General features: G+C 39.7%; 1 protein-coding gene across 2 annotated transcripts in view; it reads left to right on the top strand.

The window, feature by feature from the left end:
- Positions 1 to 17,771, top strand: part of BTBD7 (BTB (POZ) domain containing 7) — a 30,408-nt gene extending 12,637 nt beyond the window's left edge. Inside the window, exons 3-11 of one of the 2 annotated variants that reach the window (XM_010003725.1) lie at positions 4,481 to 4,689; positions 6,028 to 6,103; positions 8,263 to 8,423; positions 8,712 to 8,855; positions 9,090 to 9,203; positions 10,689 to 10,878; positions 13,985 to 14,163; positions 14,873 to 15,301; positions 16,956 to 17,771. In XM_010003725.1, coding sequence (XP_010002027.1) covers positions 4,481 to 4,689; positions 6,028 to 6,103; positions 8,263 to 8,423; positions 8,712 to 8,855; positions 9,090 to 9,203; positions 10,689 to 10,878; positions 13,985 to 14,163; positions 14,873 to 15,301; positions 16,956 to 17,771 — 2,318 coding nt within the window. The remainder of the gene's footprint in view (positions 1 to 4,480; positions 4,690 to 6,027; positions 6,104 to 8,262; positions 8,424 to 8,711; positions 8,856 to 9,089; positions 9,204 to 10,688; positions 10,879 to 13,984; positions 14,164 to 14,872; positions 15,302 to 16,955) is intronic. The other variant, XM_010003726.1, reaches the window with a different exon arrangement.
- The last annotated feature ends 530 nt before the right edge of the window (positions 17,772 to 18,301 follow it).

Genomic DNA, 18,301 nt, shown 5'->3' with positions numbered 1-18,301 from the left:
TGCTGGCTCCTGCATTAGTCTCCTTGTTTCTGTTCTCTATGCTGGCAGTAGGGTTTGTGCTATTGGGGATCTAATGGTCCTTGAAGCAAGATTGACAGAAATTAGTTGACTAGCTTATTGGGTGGCCACTGAAGCACCAGTGTGACAGAAAAGCAGGAGATGCAGAGTATAAAACGACTGTACAAGGGAGTTGGCTTCCTTGACTGCTTCCACAACCTGTGAGTGTCAGCTGCCTTCTAAAGAACCCTTAGCAAGTACAGGACGTGTTTGATTCTTTGGGTCTGTAAGACATGGGAAAGAGGCTGAATAAATGTTGTTCCTTTTTTCCTTTGTGTTTCTGTCAGAAGTTTGGTGCGAGCAGCAAGGGTGCTCATGGATGCATGAGACAAGTATCTCTGGAACTTCCTTACATGTTGCAATCCAGACTAGCTACAGGTCATGCCTCTGAACTGTTCACTACATACCAGCAAATTCAAAAAGTATGGTTCCTGGTTGCCAGCATGGCCTCTCCTAATGCTTGAATAACTTCTAGACTCCAGTGTCAAAGTGAATTCTTATTACTTTTTTTTTTCTTGGCTCTGCAGGTTTGCATAAATTTAGGGGAAAGGTCTCCACCACAGTATGAGTTAAATGAAGATAACAATTTTGTAGTAAAAACTTTGCTTAATTCCACTTTTGGTAACTGTTAAAGGCACTTAATTTGTCTTTAGTAGGTCTGTCAACTGTCTTGATAAGATTCCAAGCTACTAGTTAGCATGCTAAATGTGGGCTCAAGCTATTTCTGTTTGGAAGGGCTGTGGCACTGCATTTAAGAGAGAACTGGGGAAGCAGAAAGGACTTGTTTGTATGCAGGACGTATTGGTATCCAGCAAAAGGAGTGCATGGAATAGCCTTGTTTGCCTGAAATGTGATAGTCCTCTTTCATTTCTTTAGACTCCAGGTTGAATCTCTGAAAGATACTAATGATCATAGAAGTGCTGGATGCAGCACTTTGGGAGGCTACAAATGAGTCTTGGAAAGGCTTTTGCTGCCTGAATATTATAAACTAGGACTCATAAGATAAAAATGCCATATTCCACTGTGAAGAACAATATTGTGGCTATTAGATGACTGCTTTTTTTTTTGCCAAGTGGCTGATTGCTAAAGCAAAAAATTCTTCTGCCAAAGAAGAAAATAAGTTGGATTCCTTCCCTAGCTAGAACTAGGTTGCCCCAAATTATTCAAATTTTCAGAAAACACTAATTATTACCTCACACTTACTTTGGAAGAAATGCTTTTAATAATCCTGCAGTTCTGAGATTTTGCTAAAAATATTTGGGAAAAGCACTGTTTTGTTTGCTAGGCATTCTAAATGAGCATTTCACCTGATGATGTCATAATTGGTAGTTGAGCAAGAATTGAGACTGAGCTGATGCTTTGTTTCTGTCAATTGGTGTTCCTCAGATTTTTGCAACTTCATTGCTTGCAGAACTAGTTTTCTGTCTTTGCAGGGCGCAGGTATCTTTATTGTTTAAAAAATAAAAGTCAGATGAAATACAGTGAATGGCATTCACTTTGAGATAAGTATATTTGCTCTTGCAGTTGGTGTTTCCTTGTGACTGATTTCAGTGGGAGGGTTTAGGTACCACCATTGGGACAGAGCAGTCTTCACACGTAGTCTGTAATCTTCAGGGGTATGTCATCATCTGCTGAGTCAGCTTGCATGCAAACAGAATAATTGCATGCAAAAACTTGTGTTAGGATTTAGCAGTGCAACACACAGATTACCCTGAAGAATTGTTTCAAACAGCTGTGTTTCTATTTCAAGGAAGTAAAGTCCTCTTAAGCATATTGCAGCTAGTCACGGTTAACTTTCATTGGCCATGTCAGGTTTGCTACTAACTTAACATTTTCCTTTTTGAGCCCCAAAAGGGAAGAGGAACTTGCTTTACAGTGTCAGCCATTTAAACCATTAATAAAAATGTGAGGAAAATTGTAGGTAAAAATGGATCCTGAAATGGAAAGCTTCAAATTTAATTTACTCCTATTTCTGACATATTCTGAGGTTTTTTTAAGGTAGGTTTTTTAGACATTTTTTTCAGATTCTTGTCCAGAATTTTTGAAGACTTCAGAATGATGTTTATCCTTTAGGCTTCTGGGAAATTCCCCCATCTGGAGAGGACAGTGTTTCTCTAGCCTGTACTAAAAGCCAAGGAGTGTATTTCAGAACTGCTGTTCTTCTCTCTTCTGATCTGTACCAGTGCTGATGAGGCTGACGTTCCAAGTGCCTTCAAGCAACCTTTGGTGCATGTTCACTGTTCACTTTAGGCTAGACCTCACCATGCAGGATAGAGGTCAATATGTATAGAAGTTCGATAGCTCTGAGAAATGTTGCATTACTTCAGTAACGGTAAAGGACAGAGCAGGTGGGCTGAGGCATGACTCAATACTTTTTTTTGTCAAAGGCAAATGGAGAGACTAGCATGGGATGAATAGTATAATTCTGCCTTTCATGCATCATTCAGAAATGTGTGTGCTTGCTAGCCCTTCTATCAGTGGCTGAGTTGAAAATACAATCTTCCTTTTCACAGGTGAATCAGGCATGAAAAAGAAATCATCCGAGTGCTTGTCAAGTAAAGTTTAAGTATGGACTGGTGTAAAAATTGTTAACTGCTGGGGGACAGGGCGTTATTCTCATAAATGTTGTTGCAAAATAAGTAATTCTTTCTAAAACTATACATTCAGACTTTATTCCTGGAATTTGCTGCAAACATTCTCACTGAACATTGTATTTATACATTGTATTTTTTTTTATACTTGAGTTTAGGCAATTTTAAGGGCAGAATATTGTTCCCATAATTAACATGCTGGCAGTAACATGTATTAAGTAGAAATAATTGTGTTTAATAGGACAGGTAAATTTATAACCTGCCTCAAGTCTCAACTATTGCTTCCTAGTACCTTCTTTACCTTACTGTTTAACTCTCCCTTTTCCTATTACTTTGCTTCTAAGGAGTAGTTCCTTTGACAGGTACCTTTCTACTTGAAGTAGCCTGTTCACTTGTTACTACTTACTCCTTCATAACTTATCCTTCATATTAGTTGCAACAGAAATGGTGTCAACACTTATATTCTGTATGCTGGCCTGTGCAGAAAAGTAAGATTTTCTTTTAATTCTGTTAATTTCTTCTAGTATGCCTAACATATATGTAATCAGTTCAAACACATGTAGCACAACCTCTTTCATCTTTGTCTTGCCAAACATTAAGATTACTGCGCTGAAGACTTTCTTACTCAGCTTAGTCCAAGAGCTCAGTTTAGGTTTTAAATATCCTTGAAACTGAGAGAAATGCTGATGTATAAAAAGAAAAATAACTGCAGCATAAGCATGCTGCTCTGAACTATGTAGGGACCTCTCATGGGCATAAGTACAGCTGTAATTTTGTGGCTGCAGTGGCTTGAAACTGGAATGTATCATTCTAGAATAGGATTTTTTTCTTTATATTGCTGCCTTTATAGTACAAAAAGAAATAGTATTCTGTGTATGTGTAAACCAGATGTACGAATGAAATTGGGAATGTGCTATTGGAGACCTAAAGTTGTCAATATTGAGGTATCATCTGTCTTAACTCAGTACCCCAAGTACCCCTGTTTTCAGCCCTCCCATGGTACATCTCCATTACTTCCAAATCTGCTTCATCTGCATATAGGAGATTTAAATATCCCCTGTGTCTTCTTCAGAAGACATGTACTCTGTGTAAGAGTAAATTCTAATGCAGCAGTGGGTACAACGAAACTGTACCAAACTTGCCAGGAGCCAGAATACCTGCCTCTTGGATGCTTCACAATCTGCTTCCCTGTCAGGGGAGCTGCTCCCTGTCCTGGCACCCTCTGTACCTTTTTTGACAGGGAGGCTAGGGTGGTGGCCTGGAGCAGCCACTCATTGCTTTGTTGCTTCCTGCCTTCTCTGTGAATCAGAAAATGATCCTTTGCTGCCCTCATCTTGTGCTGAGTTGCTGACTACCTACAGTATGTCACAGCTTCTGTTTCTGCTCCTCTCCATAGTCTGTCTCAGGACAGTCCACATGCAAAGTGACACATTAAAATCCCACCTCTGTTACAGTTCATAGGCTTCTGCAGATTTGCTCTAAACCTTGGTGACTCAAATTCAAGTCTGCAACTTTAAAATGTGTTAAACAGTCAGATAACACATTAACCAGAGGGCATTCTAATTGAGCTGAACTAGCTTTCTGGTTTTTCATCTAGGCATGATAGCAGACATGATGCTTCATGCGCCTTTAAAAGGTAAAGGACTGTACAGTTGGAATGCTAAACCAAAATTAAAATTACTATAATTTTAGTCAGAATTTAGTGCTGTTTGCAACCTTGGTCTGTAGGGCACTTCTGTCTTTACTGTCACTTTATATTACAGATTTAGCTGTGTTTTATTCCTTCAAGCTCAAAATGCCTCTGTAACAACATTTTGGCTTTTGTTTCCTAGGCTGTGAAGACATAATTGCTGAGAGCATCTCACTAGACACCTTAATTGCCATTCTGAAGTGGAGCTCTCAGCCATACGGTTCCAAGTGGGTCCATCGTCAAGCACTGCATTTCCTCTGTGAGGAGTTTACCCAGGTCATGACTTCAGATGTCTTCTATGAACTCAGCAAGGATCACTTGCTCACAGCTATTCAGTCTGACTATTTACAGGTAACCTGCATTGCAGAATACAGCTGGTCCTGCATGAAGCAGGAGAAGTGATACCATTACTAGAAACATTCGGGAGTAGCTCTTTTTAAATTGCAGGCAAGAATGGGTTTTTATGCACAATAAGCATCTCTTTTATAATATGTAAAAAATTACATTGAAGTAGTGATTAAGAAAACTGTTTTGTTCTAGGCTTGTAACACAAACCAAACTGGTGTTATATTCTGTAGCTTAGGAGCCTAATAATAGTTTAAAAACAGCTGCAAATTATTTTCAACCAAGCATTTTTGAACCTCACATTTACCTTGCACGTTTAAGCATTACAGAATTATGTGGTGGTAGTAGTTTTGCTGTAACAAAAGTACACCCTAGTTGTGGGCAGTGGGAGCTAATAAACTAGTAATAGTTCAGAAGACTTAATTTACTTGGGTGGGGGGAGACAAAAATACCTTTTTTTGACAAGTATTGCAGAATTTATTTTTTGTTACTTTCTTCAGTGATTGTGTGGTTGTAGGGAGAGGAAACCATACTGACAGAAAGCTTGTGCATTTTCGTTGCTATTTCTCTCAGAGGAGATACCTTTGTAAGGATGACTGGAATTTATTTTTTTTTACAATTCTATCAGTCCCCATTTTACCTTTTATTTTTAAAGTATAAAGTGTTAGAGGTTATTTAGTATATTTGTATTAAAAGTCTTGGTTACTCTAAATGTTTCAGGGATTACAGGAGCAGAACTGATCTTCCTTTAAAGTGTGTATTATGACTAAATTTCTTCCCCTAGTAGACAAATTTAAATATTTCAGGACATTATTTTTTTCCTCTTAAAAAGTTGAGTGATTATCATATGTATATAGTTATGAACAAAGCAAAGTTGTTTCATTTATAGTGTTACTGAAAATCGCTTTTCACCTAAATTATAATTCAGTTTATTATTTTTGTAGCTTTCCAGGCTGCACAGATGCTGAATTTGTAATATTAAACAAGACAGCCAAACGCCCAAGTGTTAAAACTGCTCCTTTTATTTAACTTTAATAATTCAGATTTAATTCCAGTAAGTTTTCATGCTAGACAAAATTTTTCTTTTCTTTTTTTTCCCTCTTCCTAGAGATTCAATAAGTGACATGAATCTAGAAATCATAGTGTTAATATACCAGTAGTACTACCTTAAAATACTTTGGGGAAGTGATACAACAGATCATAAAGTACAAAAACCCACTTCAGTCTTCGTACAGTAGTGTTTCTTTGTAATGGTGAAAGACCTGTATATGTGATTTTTAATGTCACACAAAAAAATCCAAATTCCTAAGCGTATACACATTGCTGATTTTCTTTTTCTACCAGGCAAGTGAACAAGATATTCTTAAATATCTCATTAAATGGGGAGAACACCAGTTGATGAAGAGAATAGCAGATAGAGGTAAGGATCCTTTAAACCACACAATACTAAACCAAATAAACTGAAATATATGGACGTTTCTTTTTCTGGGCAATCTGTAAATTAAGGAAATGTGATCTAGTTCACCGTATAGTCAAAACTGAACAACTGCACCTTTTTTCTTCAAGCTTTTGTTCTATAAAGAATGAGAATGCAGATATTGAATGAGCTGGGATTGTTTAGCCTCAAGTAAAAGCTTAGGCAGGATCTTAGCAAAGTCTATAAATACCTAAGGGCGGGAAGCAAAGAAAATAGAGCCACACTCTTCTCCAGGTCAGGATGAGAGTCAATAAGGCATTAACTTGATGTACATGAAATTCTGTTCAAACACAAGAAACTGTTAAGATGGTCAGACACTGGAACAGGTTGCACAGAGTAGTTATGGGGTCTCCATCCTTGGAAGTGTCCAAAACCAAGCTGGAAATAGTTGTGGGCAACCTGCTCTGACCTGCCTGTGAAGGTGTGGGGGAGAGGGTAGAGGATTTGGTCAGAACAAACTTCTAGAGGTCCTTTCAACCTCTGTAGTTGTCTGATTTCTGTCTGGTTGATTCCCTGTTGCCTCAGAATTATTTTTCTTGCAACTAATTCATCAGCTAAAAAAAACAAACCCTGAGTATCTTTCACTTTTCTGTGCTCATGCAGGCTTCTCACAGTAGTCTTATTTTTAGGTTACTGTCTCAACCTTTCACTTCTGTGTATGTTTCTCCACAGAAATCTGTGGTAGTGAGAAACAAGCCATCAAGTGGCATCAGGGTTTTTTCTTAAAGTAGTTGCGAATGTATTTTTGTTAGCTGACATACATTATTGCTACAGTGGTAGCAATCTCACATGTGTTGGAAATGGAGTTCATCCCCACCACAAAGTGTCGATCAGATAGTACAACAAGGGGAATAGAAAGGGAAGAACCTGCCTGTGTGAAGACATGAAATGCTGGTGTGGCTACTGTCTTTAAAGGGCTGGCCATGTTTTTTAAATCCACTGTTATTGCTTGCGATACAACTGCTTGTCATGGACATATATGAAATGCAACAAAAAGTCAGCTAAAATATGTGCTTTTTGTGACCTGGGAAAGTATTAACCTTCTATTTTCAAAACAAGATTTTCTGAGTTTGTCTTCAGGCACATTGGAATGTAATAGAGTCAGTTAACCTGTAACAGCCCTGGACTAGAGGAGAAGTCCATTTGGAGTAATTGTGCAGCTTCCTGCTCTTTGGTATTCATTTAGTAAATGGATCATTTCTCTTTCCTGGGACCATCAAGTCATGTGATAAGCAAAAGCAGAAGTAAGAGCTATGCCAGGTTCTGTCAGACAAGGGTCAAACTTTGTCTGATTTGGTCTAAATTTCTCTGTGATGCATCTGATCTTGCAGCTCTGAATGTGTGGTGGTGTCAGGCAAATCCCAGAAAGCATTAGAAATTGTAATGGGCTGTGGCTGAAACTTGAGCTACCTGTACTGACGGGAGGTTGAGTATGTTTGGCAGGTTTCCTCAAAGAGTGAAAGTAGTCAAATACAGGCTGGGCACAATACCTAAAATACAGGTGAAGATAGTTAACTGGGGAGGGAGAATGACAAGTGTGTCATATGCAGTCTCTAGGAAGATATGCGCTCTTGGCACAAAGAGGTATCGTGTGACCATGTGAGCAATCTGAATGGTCTTGACACAGCTGTTATTAACGTGGGTACAAGGAGGCTAGAATAATTTATGCCAGTGGACTCTTTAGACCTTAATTTGTAGAAAATAAGTCTCTGAAAACTGTTGGGGAAAGGCAGAGGAGCTGTAGGAGACAGTTCTTGGAGGAACTGCTAGTGGGGAGGTACAGATGTTTTCATAGCATAGCTCTTGGCAGAGTTTTGTAAACATTTACTCCAAACACTACTTTTGGTTTTTCTCCCTGGCTTACACTTTGAAACTGACAGCTGTGCAAATGACCTATGCTCATATAACTGAACCTGCTTTTCAGGGTTCTTCCTATCAGATTTTAAGGCATGAGATAGTTTGTGGAACAATGCTGATAAGCACTGTTGATTTAAAGTTAGAATTTTCTTTCCTTTTCTATAACTTCCTGTAAGCCCTGTAACTCCTGCTTCCCCTTTTCAACTTTTTGACATAAACTTAATATTTTGTGTTCCCTCCCACAGAGCCTAATTTACTCAGTGGTACTGCTCACAGCGTGAACAAAAGAGGTGTGAAGAGGAGAGATCTTGATATTGAGGAGCTGAGAGAGATCCTGTCTCCGCTTTTACCTTTTGTCCGCATTGAGCACATCTTACCCATGAATAGTGAAGTACTGAGCGATGCAGTAAGCCACTAGTCTCATACAAGTATTATCTCTGGGTTTTTTGTACTTCAGATTCTACAGTGTTCAGGGGTTTTATGTATATTTACTTTTTTTAGGGATTAGCTCCTAAAATATTACCACTCAGAGTAATATAACACCTTTTCTGGTTAAATTTTCTGTTCTTTAAGTTTATCAGAAAGCTGAAGAAAAATCAGTGGTGTAAGGATTCAGTGTAAGAAATGCATATCTTGCAAGTTTTTCCCATATTTATATTTAGAAAAACATAAAACTCTTTCTTGATTCTTCAAGATGAAGAGAGGCCTGATTAGTACTCCTCCTTCAGACATGCTGCCAACATCAGAAGGTGGAAAGTCAAATGCCTGGCTGCGGCAAAAGAACGCTGGGATATACGTGCGGCCAAGACTGTTCTCACCGTATGTGGAGGAGGCTAAGGTAATAAACATTAACAGCCCTTGACTGTTGTGACATTTGAGTCATTAAGGGGTTCTGTAAACAAGGAAAGATTTTGGTATGTTTTGTCTTTCTTTGCATGTACTGGCCTAAAATACTAACATTTTCAATTTAACAAGACTTACAAGATTGATCATCAGGCTCAAGTCTCTAGAACTGGTGAGAAAAATTTCAACAAAATTTTTTTTTGTCGAAATTGAAATGTTTGCGAGACAGATCTTGATGAAATTCCACCGGAAACAAAGCAGCGTTCTGAGGGAAACCTCCCTGGTTTCCAGCCAGTTTGCCGGCCCAGCTCCTCGGCAGCCCTCCTGGCAGGCGGATGGCAAGGTGAGAGCCTGAGAGCCCCAGTTTGCAGCTAGTCAGCAGCCTCGGTGCCAGGTCTTTCAGGCTCCCCAGCTCCCACCAGAGCTGGGTGGAGAACGACTGTTCCACTCAGCAGAGGACTCTGATATTTCTTCTTCTTGTTTGAATCAGAATGTATCCAAAATTATTGCAGTCCTCTGCAAAATGGAATAAAAACCCTCTGTTGAATTTGACTGAAGTGCTTTGTGTCCCACTCAACCAGTAGCTTCTCTTATTAAATATCTTGCATGGGGACTATCAAACTGGAGATCTTTTAGTATCTCTTACGGTGGTGTTTGGTGACAGGGTGGCGATGGCTCTGTGTGGGACAGAAACAGGCTATATTCTGTTTGACAGACTGAGAGCCTCGCAGATCACTAACTTAAGGCAATTCTGACTTAAGTCAAGAGGTCCTGAGTCCCAGCAGTGCAGGTCACCACAGAACAGGAGGATTAGGTGAAGTTGTGCACATCCACATCACTTCATAACTGGGACCACTGCTCTGGTGAATTCAGAGCTTCGAACCTGTGCCTGTGAAAGTATTTTTGAAGGGTGTGAGTTGTTGTTGGCATCCTCTTTGAGGGGAGGGACAAAGTAAGACTACTTTGCATTTTGAGCACAAAGGTTAGAGAGTACTATGTGGCACTAAAGCAGCAAAGGAAGACCAGCCAGTTAAAACTTTGTCTTTGTATCTTGCATTCTTAAAATCAACAAAAATATGTTAAAGAATGTGTGATAAAAGCTTTGACTCCCAGTTTTTAGATGTATGGTATGGGAGAGCTTCAGTAGTAATCTTAAAATAAAAAGCGAATTCTAATTTTTTTTTTTTTCCTCTGTCAGGAATCCTGCTTATTTCTATTAGTTTCATATTATTCTGTTAATATTTTTTAAAGCATCATTAGCTGTTTAACCTTAGAGGGAAGGACACTCATTATCTGCTAACTATACTCCTACTCATAGTTTAATTATTGTGAAATGCAAAAAATTGTGGATGAGTGATTTCTGATTATCATTTTGTACCCCTGTTAGCTTTCCATTCTATAAATAGATCTATTTCACATTAAATGAGAATTTTAAAATGGTATGCTTTCTGTTCTTTAAGACATCTGAGGGGAAACCCGTTTCATTTTCAGACCAGTGCCTCCTGCTCAGTTGTCTGGAGAGTTGAGAGCTATAGGCAGTTGAAACCCAAGGCTTTCATGGCCTCAGGGAGGTTACTTCTCATCTGACAGATACAAAATAAACAAAGCAACCTTCCCAGACTTTATTTACCTCTTAGCTCTGAAACCTAACTCTGCTCATAACTGGAAAATGGAATAGAAAATGCTGTGGAAAAGCCAAATACTGTTCGGGACCAGGAAAAGTTATGGTTTAGACGTTTGTAGGCTTGTGACTTGGGACTGCATTTGCAGTACGTGGGTCTATGTGTGCAAGTGCCTTCACAGGGGGCTCTGGTGGCTGTCGTTGCAGTCAGTGCTGGATGAGATGATGGTGGAACAAACTGACCTTGTTCGTTTGCGGATGGTCCGAATGTCCAATGTGCCCGACACCCTGTACATGGTAAACAACGCGGTGCCACAGTGCTGTCATATGATCACCCACCAGCAAGTTAGCACTAACCAGTCCAGTCCTCCTTCAGTTATAGCCAATGAGATCCCAGGTAAGGCTGCGAGATCAGGTGCAGTGCTGATTGCTGTCCTGCAGGTGGATGGGGCCTTGGGGCTGGGGAGGAGGCTTGTGAATTGTTGAGTATTATGATTTCCTTGGAGGGTTGGACTGCACCATTTGGCCTTCTTCCCACCCACCAGTAGTCCTTTTTGCTTTGCCCTGCTCTGAAGACATGAACTATTTTTGGATTGCATAGTAAGTAGTTAGAAAATAAGCTACTCAAAGGGGTAGTATTTTAACCTGCTTCATCTGAGGAATTTGAAAAACCCTGAACTGGTTAAACTTACTGTAGAACGCTTGCTGGAGCCTGACCCTCTGTTCTCAGTGTGATTCTCAGTTTTCTACGACCAGTCATCCAAGATGGATAAGATCCAGAAGGCTGGAAAATGGCAAAATACTGATTTATTTTAAAAACAAGAAGTAGGGGAGCATAGCTTGGAGGACAGTCAGCTTAACTTAGTTTGCCAGAAAAATACTGGAAGTAGGCACTCAAAACACACTTCCAGTTTACCAAATCCACTTTAGCTTTGATGTCAAAACAGCTTAATTCCTTGTGTGGCAGGGTACATTTTTATAGGTTTTTATAGGTGGAAGTAGATGCAGCCTCTCTCGAATTCAGGATACTTAGTGTGACGTGAGCTTATGCAGCCTTGAGTTAAACTTGCGTGAACTCTTAGCATCCATTTTTACATCAAAGCATCACATTTCAGTAAATATGGATCAATTTGGGAGTCTGTAGAAAAGCAGTAAATATGACATGCCAGCAAGGAAACACCCATCTTCCTCCTTCCACCACTCCCCATTCACCATTTTAGAAGATCTTTGTATACCAGTGATGTCTCCATTCAGTCAAGTATGATTAAAGGAAGTAGATGAACTATTCTTACAGATTCTAAAGCCAGGACAAAAATAATAGGTTTAAATTGCTGCAAGAGAATTAAAGTGGAGGTATAGAAAGATTTGAAACACTGTGTAGTTAAACATTGCAGTAAGGTTTCTTTCTACAAAGGTTTGGGGAATGGTTTTGATCTCTTTGAGAAAGGAAACAGGTTCTCACAGATCTCCAATGTTTTATGCAAGTTCTCGTGTTCTGAAAAATTCGCTCTGTTGGCAAACATGAGACATCTTGGCCAGTTTGAAACTCCACTAAAGCTTGATTCTGTACAATTGAATATGTAGGAATTATTGTCAGCCCTTTGATTTGAGCATGGATATGAACTCTTGAGTGTGGCCGGTAGTTGGAGCACAGGTATTGTGTCCTGGTAACTGCCTGCTTTGCTTAGTTCTGTAATTGAGCAAAACAATTTATTGTTTTGCCAATGCCTTTTTCTAGGAAGGATGGATAGAGCACAATTAATTTGGGGAGGTTCAGGCATGTACCAAACCTGTAAACTGTACAGGAATCCATCAAAAGCACAAAGGAACTGCTGGAGGGAGAGCTAGGCACCATCACCTCTGTGCCCCTTAGGCCAGGCTGTTAGAACAGGAAGTTCTTTACAGCTCAGTTATTCTCCATCTGTCACTTGCATCTTCCTTGTGCCCTCTGCCTGTGGACTGTGCTTGCAGAAGTACTGTTGGCAGCGTGTTTTGGTGCTCTTCTTGCCAACAGTATTGTAAGATCAGTTCAACTTAGGCTGAAGACTGTTCTACTTTGAGGTGAGGATTTGCAGGTGATTGAGTTTCCTTGGGTATTTTCCACTTTCAGTTTGAATTAGAAATCCTGTAGCTTATTTGACAGAACTGTATTTTTAATATAAAAATATATGGTTTTATATAAAGATATGTAATTTCTCTTCTATGTGTTTCACATGAATAATCATAAAAAACTAGAAACAAACCTGGGTTTGAGAAGATAGCACTTTTTAATGACAAAATGTAATCATTTTTATGCATACCAGTTTGAAGAACTGCTTCAAACTCTTCTAAAATATTTTTTTCAGTGTTAGAAAAATGCTGGTTGTAGCATAACATCTGGCTGCCAAACCAGGATTTTTTGAGAACAATTGAAGTGTGTGGAGGGTAGTGTGGAGTTTATTTCCAAATCTTGAAGACTGTATAGAATTAATTTATTTTTTCCACCCCCAGTACAGGAACTAAGTTGTGAAGAGAGGGAATATTTTGTGCTACTGACACTTATCCTTCACGTACCAATGTAAATTTTGTGACATTGGGACCAGTTGTAGTTGCATAATGTTGGGTTTTTGCATTCTCTGTAATGCAAATGTCTTTTCACACAGTTTTTCCTGTCTGATCCATCTAATTTTTATGAGCTTTCATTATGGACATCTGGTCATGATAATATATAAGGCTTGTAAAGCTGGTAAAGGATTGGATGCCAGGACTTACGTATTCAGAGATCCGGATTTGTCTTGTCTTATGCACATTTTCCTGAGGAGAGAAAAACCACAGAGAAATACCACTCATTGTCAACAGCAGCAAGAAGTGACATGAGAAAGTTTTGCAACAGGATAAATACCCCAAATTATACATTATTTCCTTTTGGAAACATTTTTTAGAATTATTTCAATATGGCTGCATAAAACAACATAATTTTAACAGGTTTATGTTGGCTTACAGCTTGTGTAATTTTATTTTATATTTTTTTTATAATGCTCTGTATGTACTTACATACTGGTATTATGGTCTTGTGATTATAGAATTCCACTAGAAGTATGAGCTCTATGCCAACAAAAAAAAACAAAACAACAAATTCTTGGCCTGTAGAATTCATGAGGGAACATTCAGTTGTTACTTAATATATCCTGCCTCCACCTCAAATCATGAAATTCCTGCATCCTAAGGAGTTTACAAGAAGGCTGTGTTTGTGGCTCGTTCTAGCAGGAGCTGGAAAAATTGTGTATGTCTTTATGATTTGTATCATATGTGTGCTATCCCATGTGGTTTAATGATGCTCCCAGGAACACATGTAAATCGAACTGTTCTTGGCAGAAGGCTTCTTAACACACAAAAAAAGCCCAGTGAGCCTGATGTTAGATTTTTTCCTTCAGAATTACATGTAACCATTACAATCAAACTTACTGTCTCTCAGTTCAAAAAGTAATCTCTGTTCTCCCCATTCTACTCTGTTGTCCCTCCAGTTCCCAACCTGCTGACAGTGAAGGAGATGATCAGGCGGCTGCAGGAGCTGCGCCACACGGAGCAGGTGCAGCGGGCGTATGCTCTGAACTGCGGGGAAGGCGCCACCGTCAGTTACGAGATTCAGATTCGCGTGCTGCGGGAATTCGGACTTTCTGATGCTGCTGCTGAACTTCTGCAGGTGTGAAAAACTGCTCTCTAAGAGACCACAGATGCTTTGATTCCGTTCTGCTTATGAATTGACCTGCATGTAATTTGCAATAAGATGATGACTTTGTCCACCTGCAGGTGGAAAAATGCTTTGAAATGCCTGCATAACTTTAGAACTGTCTGGGTTCAAATTGCTGTGGGATTGTTGCATTTGATGCATGTGATTTTATAAATGTGTAGGTGCAAGGTATAAATATTTTTCTCAAGAGTTCTTGCCATTCAGGGTGCTCTTAGTGGCATGTATTTCAGGGATAAAAAAGATCTGCTGAAGAGGCAGTTGATGAGAACAGTCAAACCATAAACAGAAGTCAAGGTTCTGATTTATTCTTGAATCAAAGAGGAGGAAAATCTCCTAACTGATACAGTAGATCTGCACAGTACATATCAGGACTGGGAAATCTGAAATCCCACTTCTGTTTGTATGCTGTTCTTAAAGCAAATGCATCTGTTGGTCATGTTAATCAGTGAACCTGATGCTTCTTTTTTTTAAAAAAAAACAAAGTAAGTATCTCAATTCTGTGGTAGCTGTAATTGCCTTGAGAACTGGTGAGGTTTTAGGTGGCACAACTGGCCTGTTACAATACTAGCATATTTCTAGTTCTAGTGCATGTTGGTTAAGGAGACTTTTCTAGATGCCTTCTTACTTTGTTTTGTTATGTGCTGGGTTTTTACCTTTGCAGAATCCTCACAAATTCTTTCCCGATGAGCGATTTGGGGACGAAAGCCCATTGCTGACAGTGAGGCAGTCCGGGCGATGTCGTGTTAACAGCACTCCCGCTGTAGAAACCATGTTTACAGAACTGGACTCTTTTGTGGCCTTCCATCCACCACTGCCCCCTCCTCCACCTCCGTACCACCCACCAGCAACTCCTATTCATAACCAGTTCAAAGTGGGCTGGAAACAAAGGGTGCCAAATCAACATCCCTCCCGTTCCTTCTCTTACCCGTGTAATCACTCACTGTTCCACACCCGAACCGCTCCCAAAGCTGCCCCACCTGTCTACTTGCCCAGTGTTAAAGCAGCACCTCCTGATTGCACTAACACTACAGGTCTGGGGAGGCAAACAGTGGCTGCAGCAGCAGCAGTGATGGCAGCTGAGAAGCAAGTGGTAAGTACTATGATTTCTCCTCCGTCTCTGGCCACTCAGAGTAGCTTATAGAGAGGAGCTGAAGGAAATTCTTAGGACAAAGTAACTTGGCTTTGTTAAATAAGAGAGCATCTTCATAGGTTAGGAGAAGAATTTTCTACCAAAGGGGCTGTCAGTGTTTTGCATCCCAAAGGCATGCCCTTATCCCTGGAAGAATAAGTGTTCCAGGGGCAGGAGCGTTCTGGAGGGGCAAGTGGGTATCACAGATCTTCTGAAGTAATATTCTTTGCTCTACATTAAAAAAAAACACAACATAGATCAACTTCAGTAGTGGACTGCATGCTATAATTCACAGGTAGAAATACTGATGATATTTTGACTATTCACAGGTAAATAGTCCGGAAGTAAACAGGTACTTATTAAAAGGAGCCTTTGGAGAATGTGAAGGCCTCATAGCTGTGAAAAAGATTTTAAAATTAATAGGCAAGCAGAAATTGGTAATTGCAAAGAAAAGAGGTTTGTTACAGCATTTAAAGACAGTCATTAGAGTTGTGGAACTACAATGTGATGCAAGGAAAAGAATGAACTATAACATACCGGGCATAGATTTGTGAAGTACATGAAATGCTAAATAAAGAATTTGGTAATTTATTTCTGCAGTGAGGAAAACTGTTTCAGTGTACAGTTGTATCATACTGAAAGTCTGCTCTTCAGATGCAGATTTAATCTCCAATTCTGGGTGGAAACAGCTCCCCTTCTTATATTTTAGGTTAAAATACTTAAATTCAAAGTAGAACTGCTTGCCATTGTTTGTTCAAGCATGGGTTTTGTAGCATATGTCTCTCTCTTGAGCAAAACTGATTTGACTAAGGAAACCGTATAGTGATCTTTTCCACATTACAAATGTTTCTGCTAGAATGCAAGGAGAAACATAGCCTCCATGTAGGTGACATTTGTGTTCCATATTCTTTCTGTAATTTATGAGTTACTAGCAATCAACAGTTACTAAAATTGCTTTCTTTTGAAATGATAAACACAAGTAGAAATGTCAAGTCTTCTGTCTGGCAGAGTGAAGGTGCTTGTCGCATTGCAGGGCTGCGTGTCGGTGTAGGTGACAGGAATGTTTCTTCCCACTCTGTGGCTTTCGCCAACACTGACTGATGCTTCCCCCCCAAGCCCTGAGGCTGTCGTGCATACACCTATATGTGCTTGCAATTAGCTTTAAAATATGAAATGCAAGCAGAGGCGTTGCATCTGTAGTGACAAACAGATGTTCATGGCTTCTCTGCTCCTCAGCCTTGTGCTGTAACAAACCATTTAAGTTCTACTCACAGTTTCTTGTTTAGTTTGGTAATTGCAAGTGGCTTAAAGCAGACTTACTTCTGAGAATTTAAGAGTACATTGTAATTTACCGCATATTCAAGACAAGACGAGTTTAAGAAGGAGATATTATTATTGTGACACAAGAGCTTCATGAACGGAAGAAGTCACAAGCTAGCAGCAAGGTGAAGGTTGGAGGTTACGTGTGTTCTTTGAACAGTGTAGGAAACATGCAAGCTGAGGTTGGTCTAGGCAAAGGTAGATTGGGAAAATGCCATCTTGAGTTACAGTTCTAAATACAGTTTGTGTTTAGCTTTTGCTTTATTTCCACGGGCAAATTTCTTTTCTCTTCCAGTGTACTCAGCCCTTGCTGAATGAACTGATGCCAGATATCGCAATGGGTGTGTCAGCCATGTCCTTAAAAGACAGAAGGTTACCAGAGCTCACAGTCGACACAGAATTAAGCCAGACAGTTACAGAGGTAGGGCCTGGTCCACCCCAGCACATTTCATGTATTCAGAACAGACACATGCCCACTTCTCGAAAGAAACATGCAATAGAGCAAAAAGTAGATGCTCGAGAAAATCAGCAGGAGTACCCTGACTTCTATGACTTCTCTAATGCTGCATGCAGACCCTCGACTCCAGCACCCAACAGGCACAGTCCTTTGTCTTCACAAGGCATATATTTTGGCCCAGATTTGTATAGCTACAATAAGGCATCACCAAGTGGCTTAAAGTCAGCCTATCTACCTTCCCAGATATCTCCTAAAAAGCAAGAGGACTCTCGGAGGGAATACCTGCTCTCCCAAGATGGGCATCAACACAGACAAAAGAATGAGCCAGTGCACCTCGATGTCTTAGAACAACCTCCCCAGCGACTGGACTTGGCCTTGGCTACCCAGGAAAGTGCTGGTAACGGCCCAGTTCACATCAGGGGAAGAACAAAAATGGAAACTGATCTAACCTATGGGCTAACCTCCAACAGACCTTCGCTCTCTGCCTACACCCCTGAAATGCCAGAAGAGAGACCTGGTAGAAGACTTGCAGAGGATGAGCCATTGGAACACGGAGCGCAGAGAAATGCAGATTTGGAAAGGGAAGATTCAGTAAGCAGAGGAAGGAGGTCTCCAAACAAACCAGACTTCCTGTATAAAAAATCTGCCCTATGAAAGCAACCTCCACTATTTCTCTGTGCCTCTGTAAACATCTCATTCTTGGCAACTTTTGGCCTGACTTCTTGTCAGACAAATTAATTCATGCCAGCAGATGAATTCAGCTTCACTTACTTCTTTTGTACATACATGGCTTTATTAGAGATGGCATGTTACCAGTTCATTTTTAATGCTGCTTCTGGTTTTATTTTGTGGGAAATTTTTTTTCAGCAAATTTAATTAAGCCTTTTAAAAGAAAAAAAAAAAAGCTGGTACCTTTTTTCTACAACCTGGTAGCCTTTTGCACCTGTACATCTATTTTAGTGTATTAGTTTTGTACTAATATGTTGAACTTTATTGTCACATTTAAAGGACTGTATTTTCATACTTTTGCATTTTCCCTGTCACTTGCCAATTCCCTATGTGCATTGGGTTGCACATGATGAAATGTATTTTCTTATGAGATAGTAACAATGTGTTTATTTTTTAATTATAGGAATTCCAAAGAACAGCACATTAAAATACTACATTTTTGTTAAAATTTTTGT

The sequence above is a fragment of the Chaetura pelagica genome, unplaced genomic scaffold (assembly GCF_000747805.2).
Source record: "Chaetura pelagica isolate M959 unplaced genomic scaffold, ChaPel_1.0 scaffold48, whole genome shotgun sequence".
Classification (NCBI taxonomy): domain Eukaryota; kingdom Metazoa; phylum Chordata; class Aves; order Apodiformes; family Apodidae; genus Chaetura; species Chaetura pelagica.
Note: the sequence above shows the minus strand (reverse complement) of the source record. Positions and strands in the feature narration are given on the sequence as shown.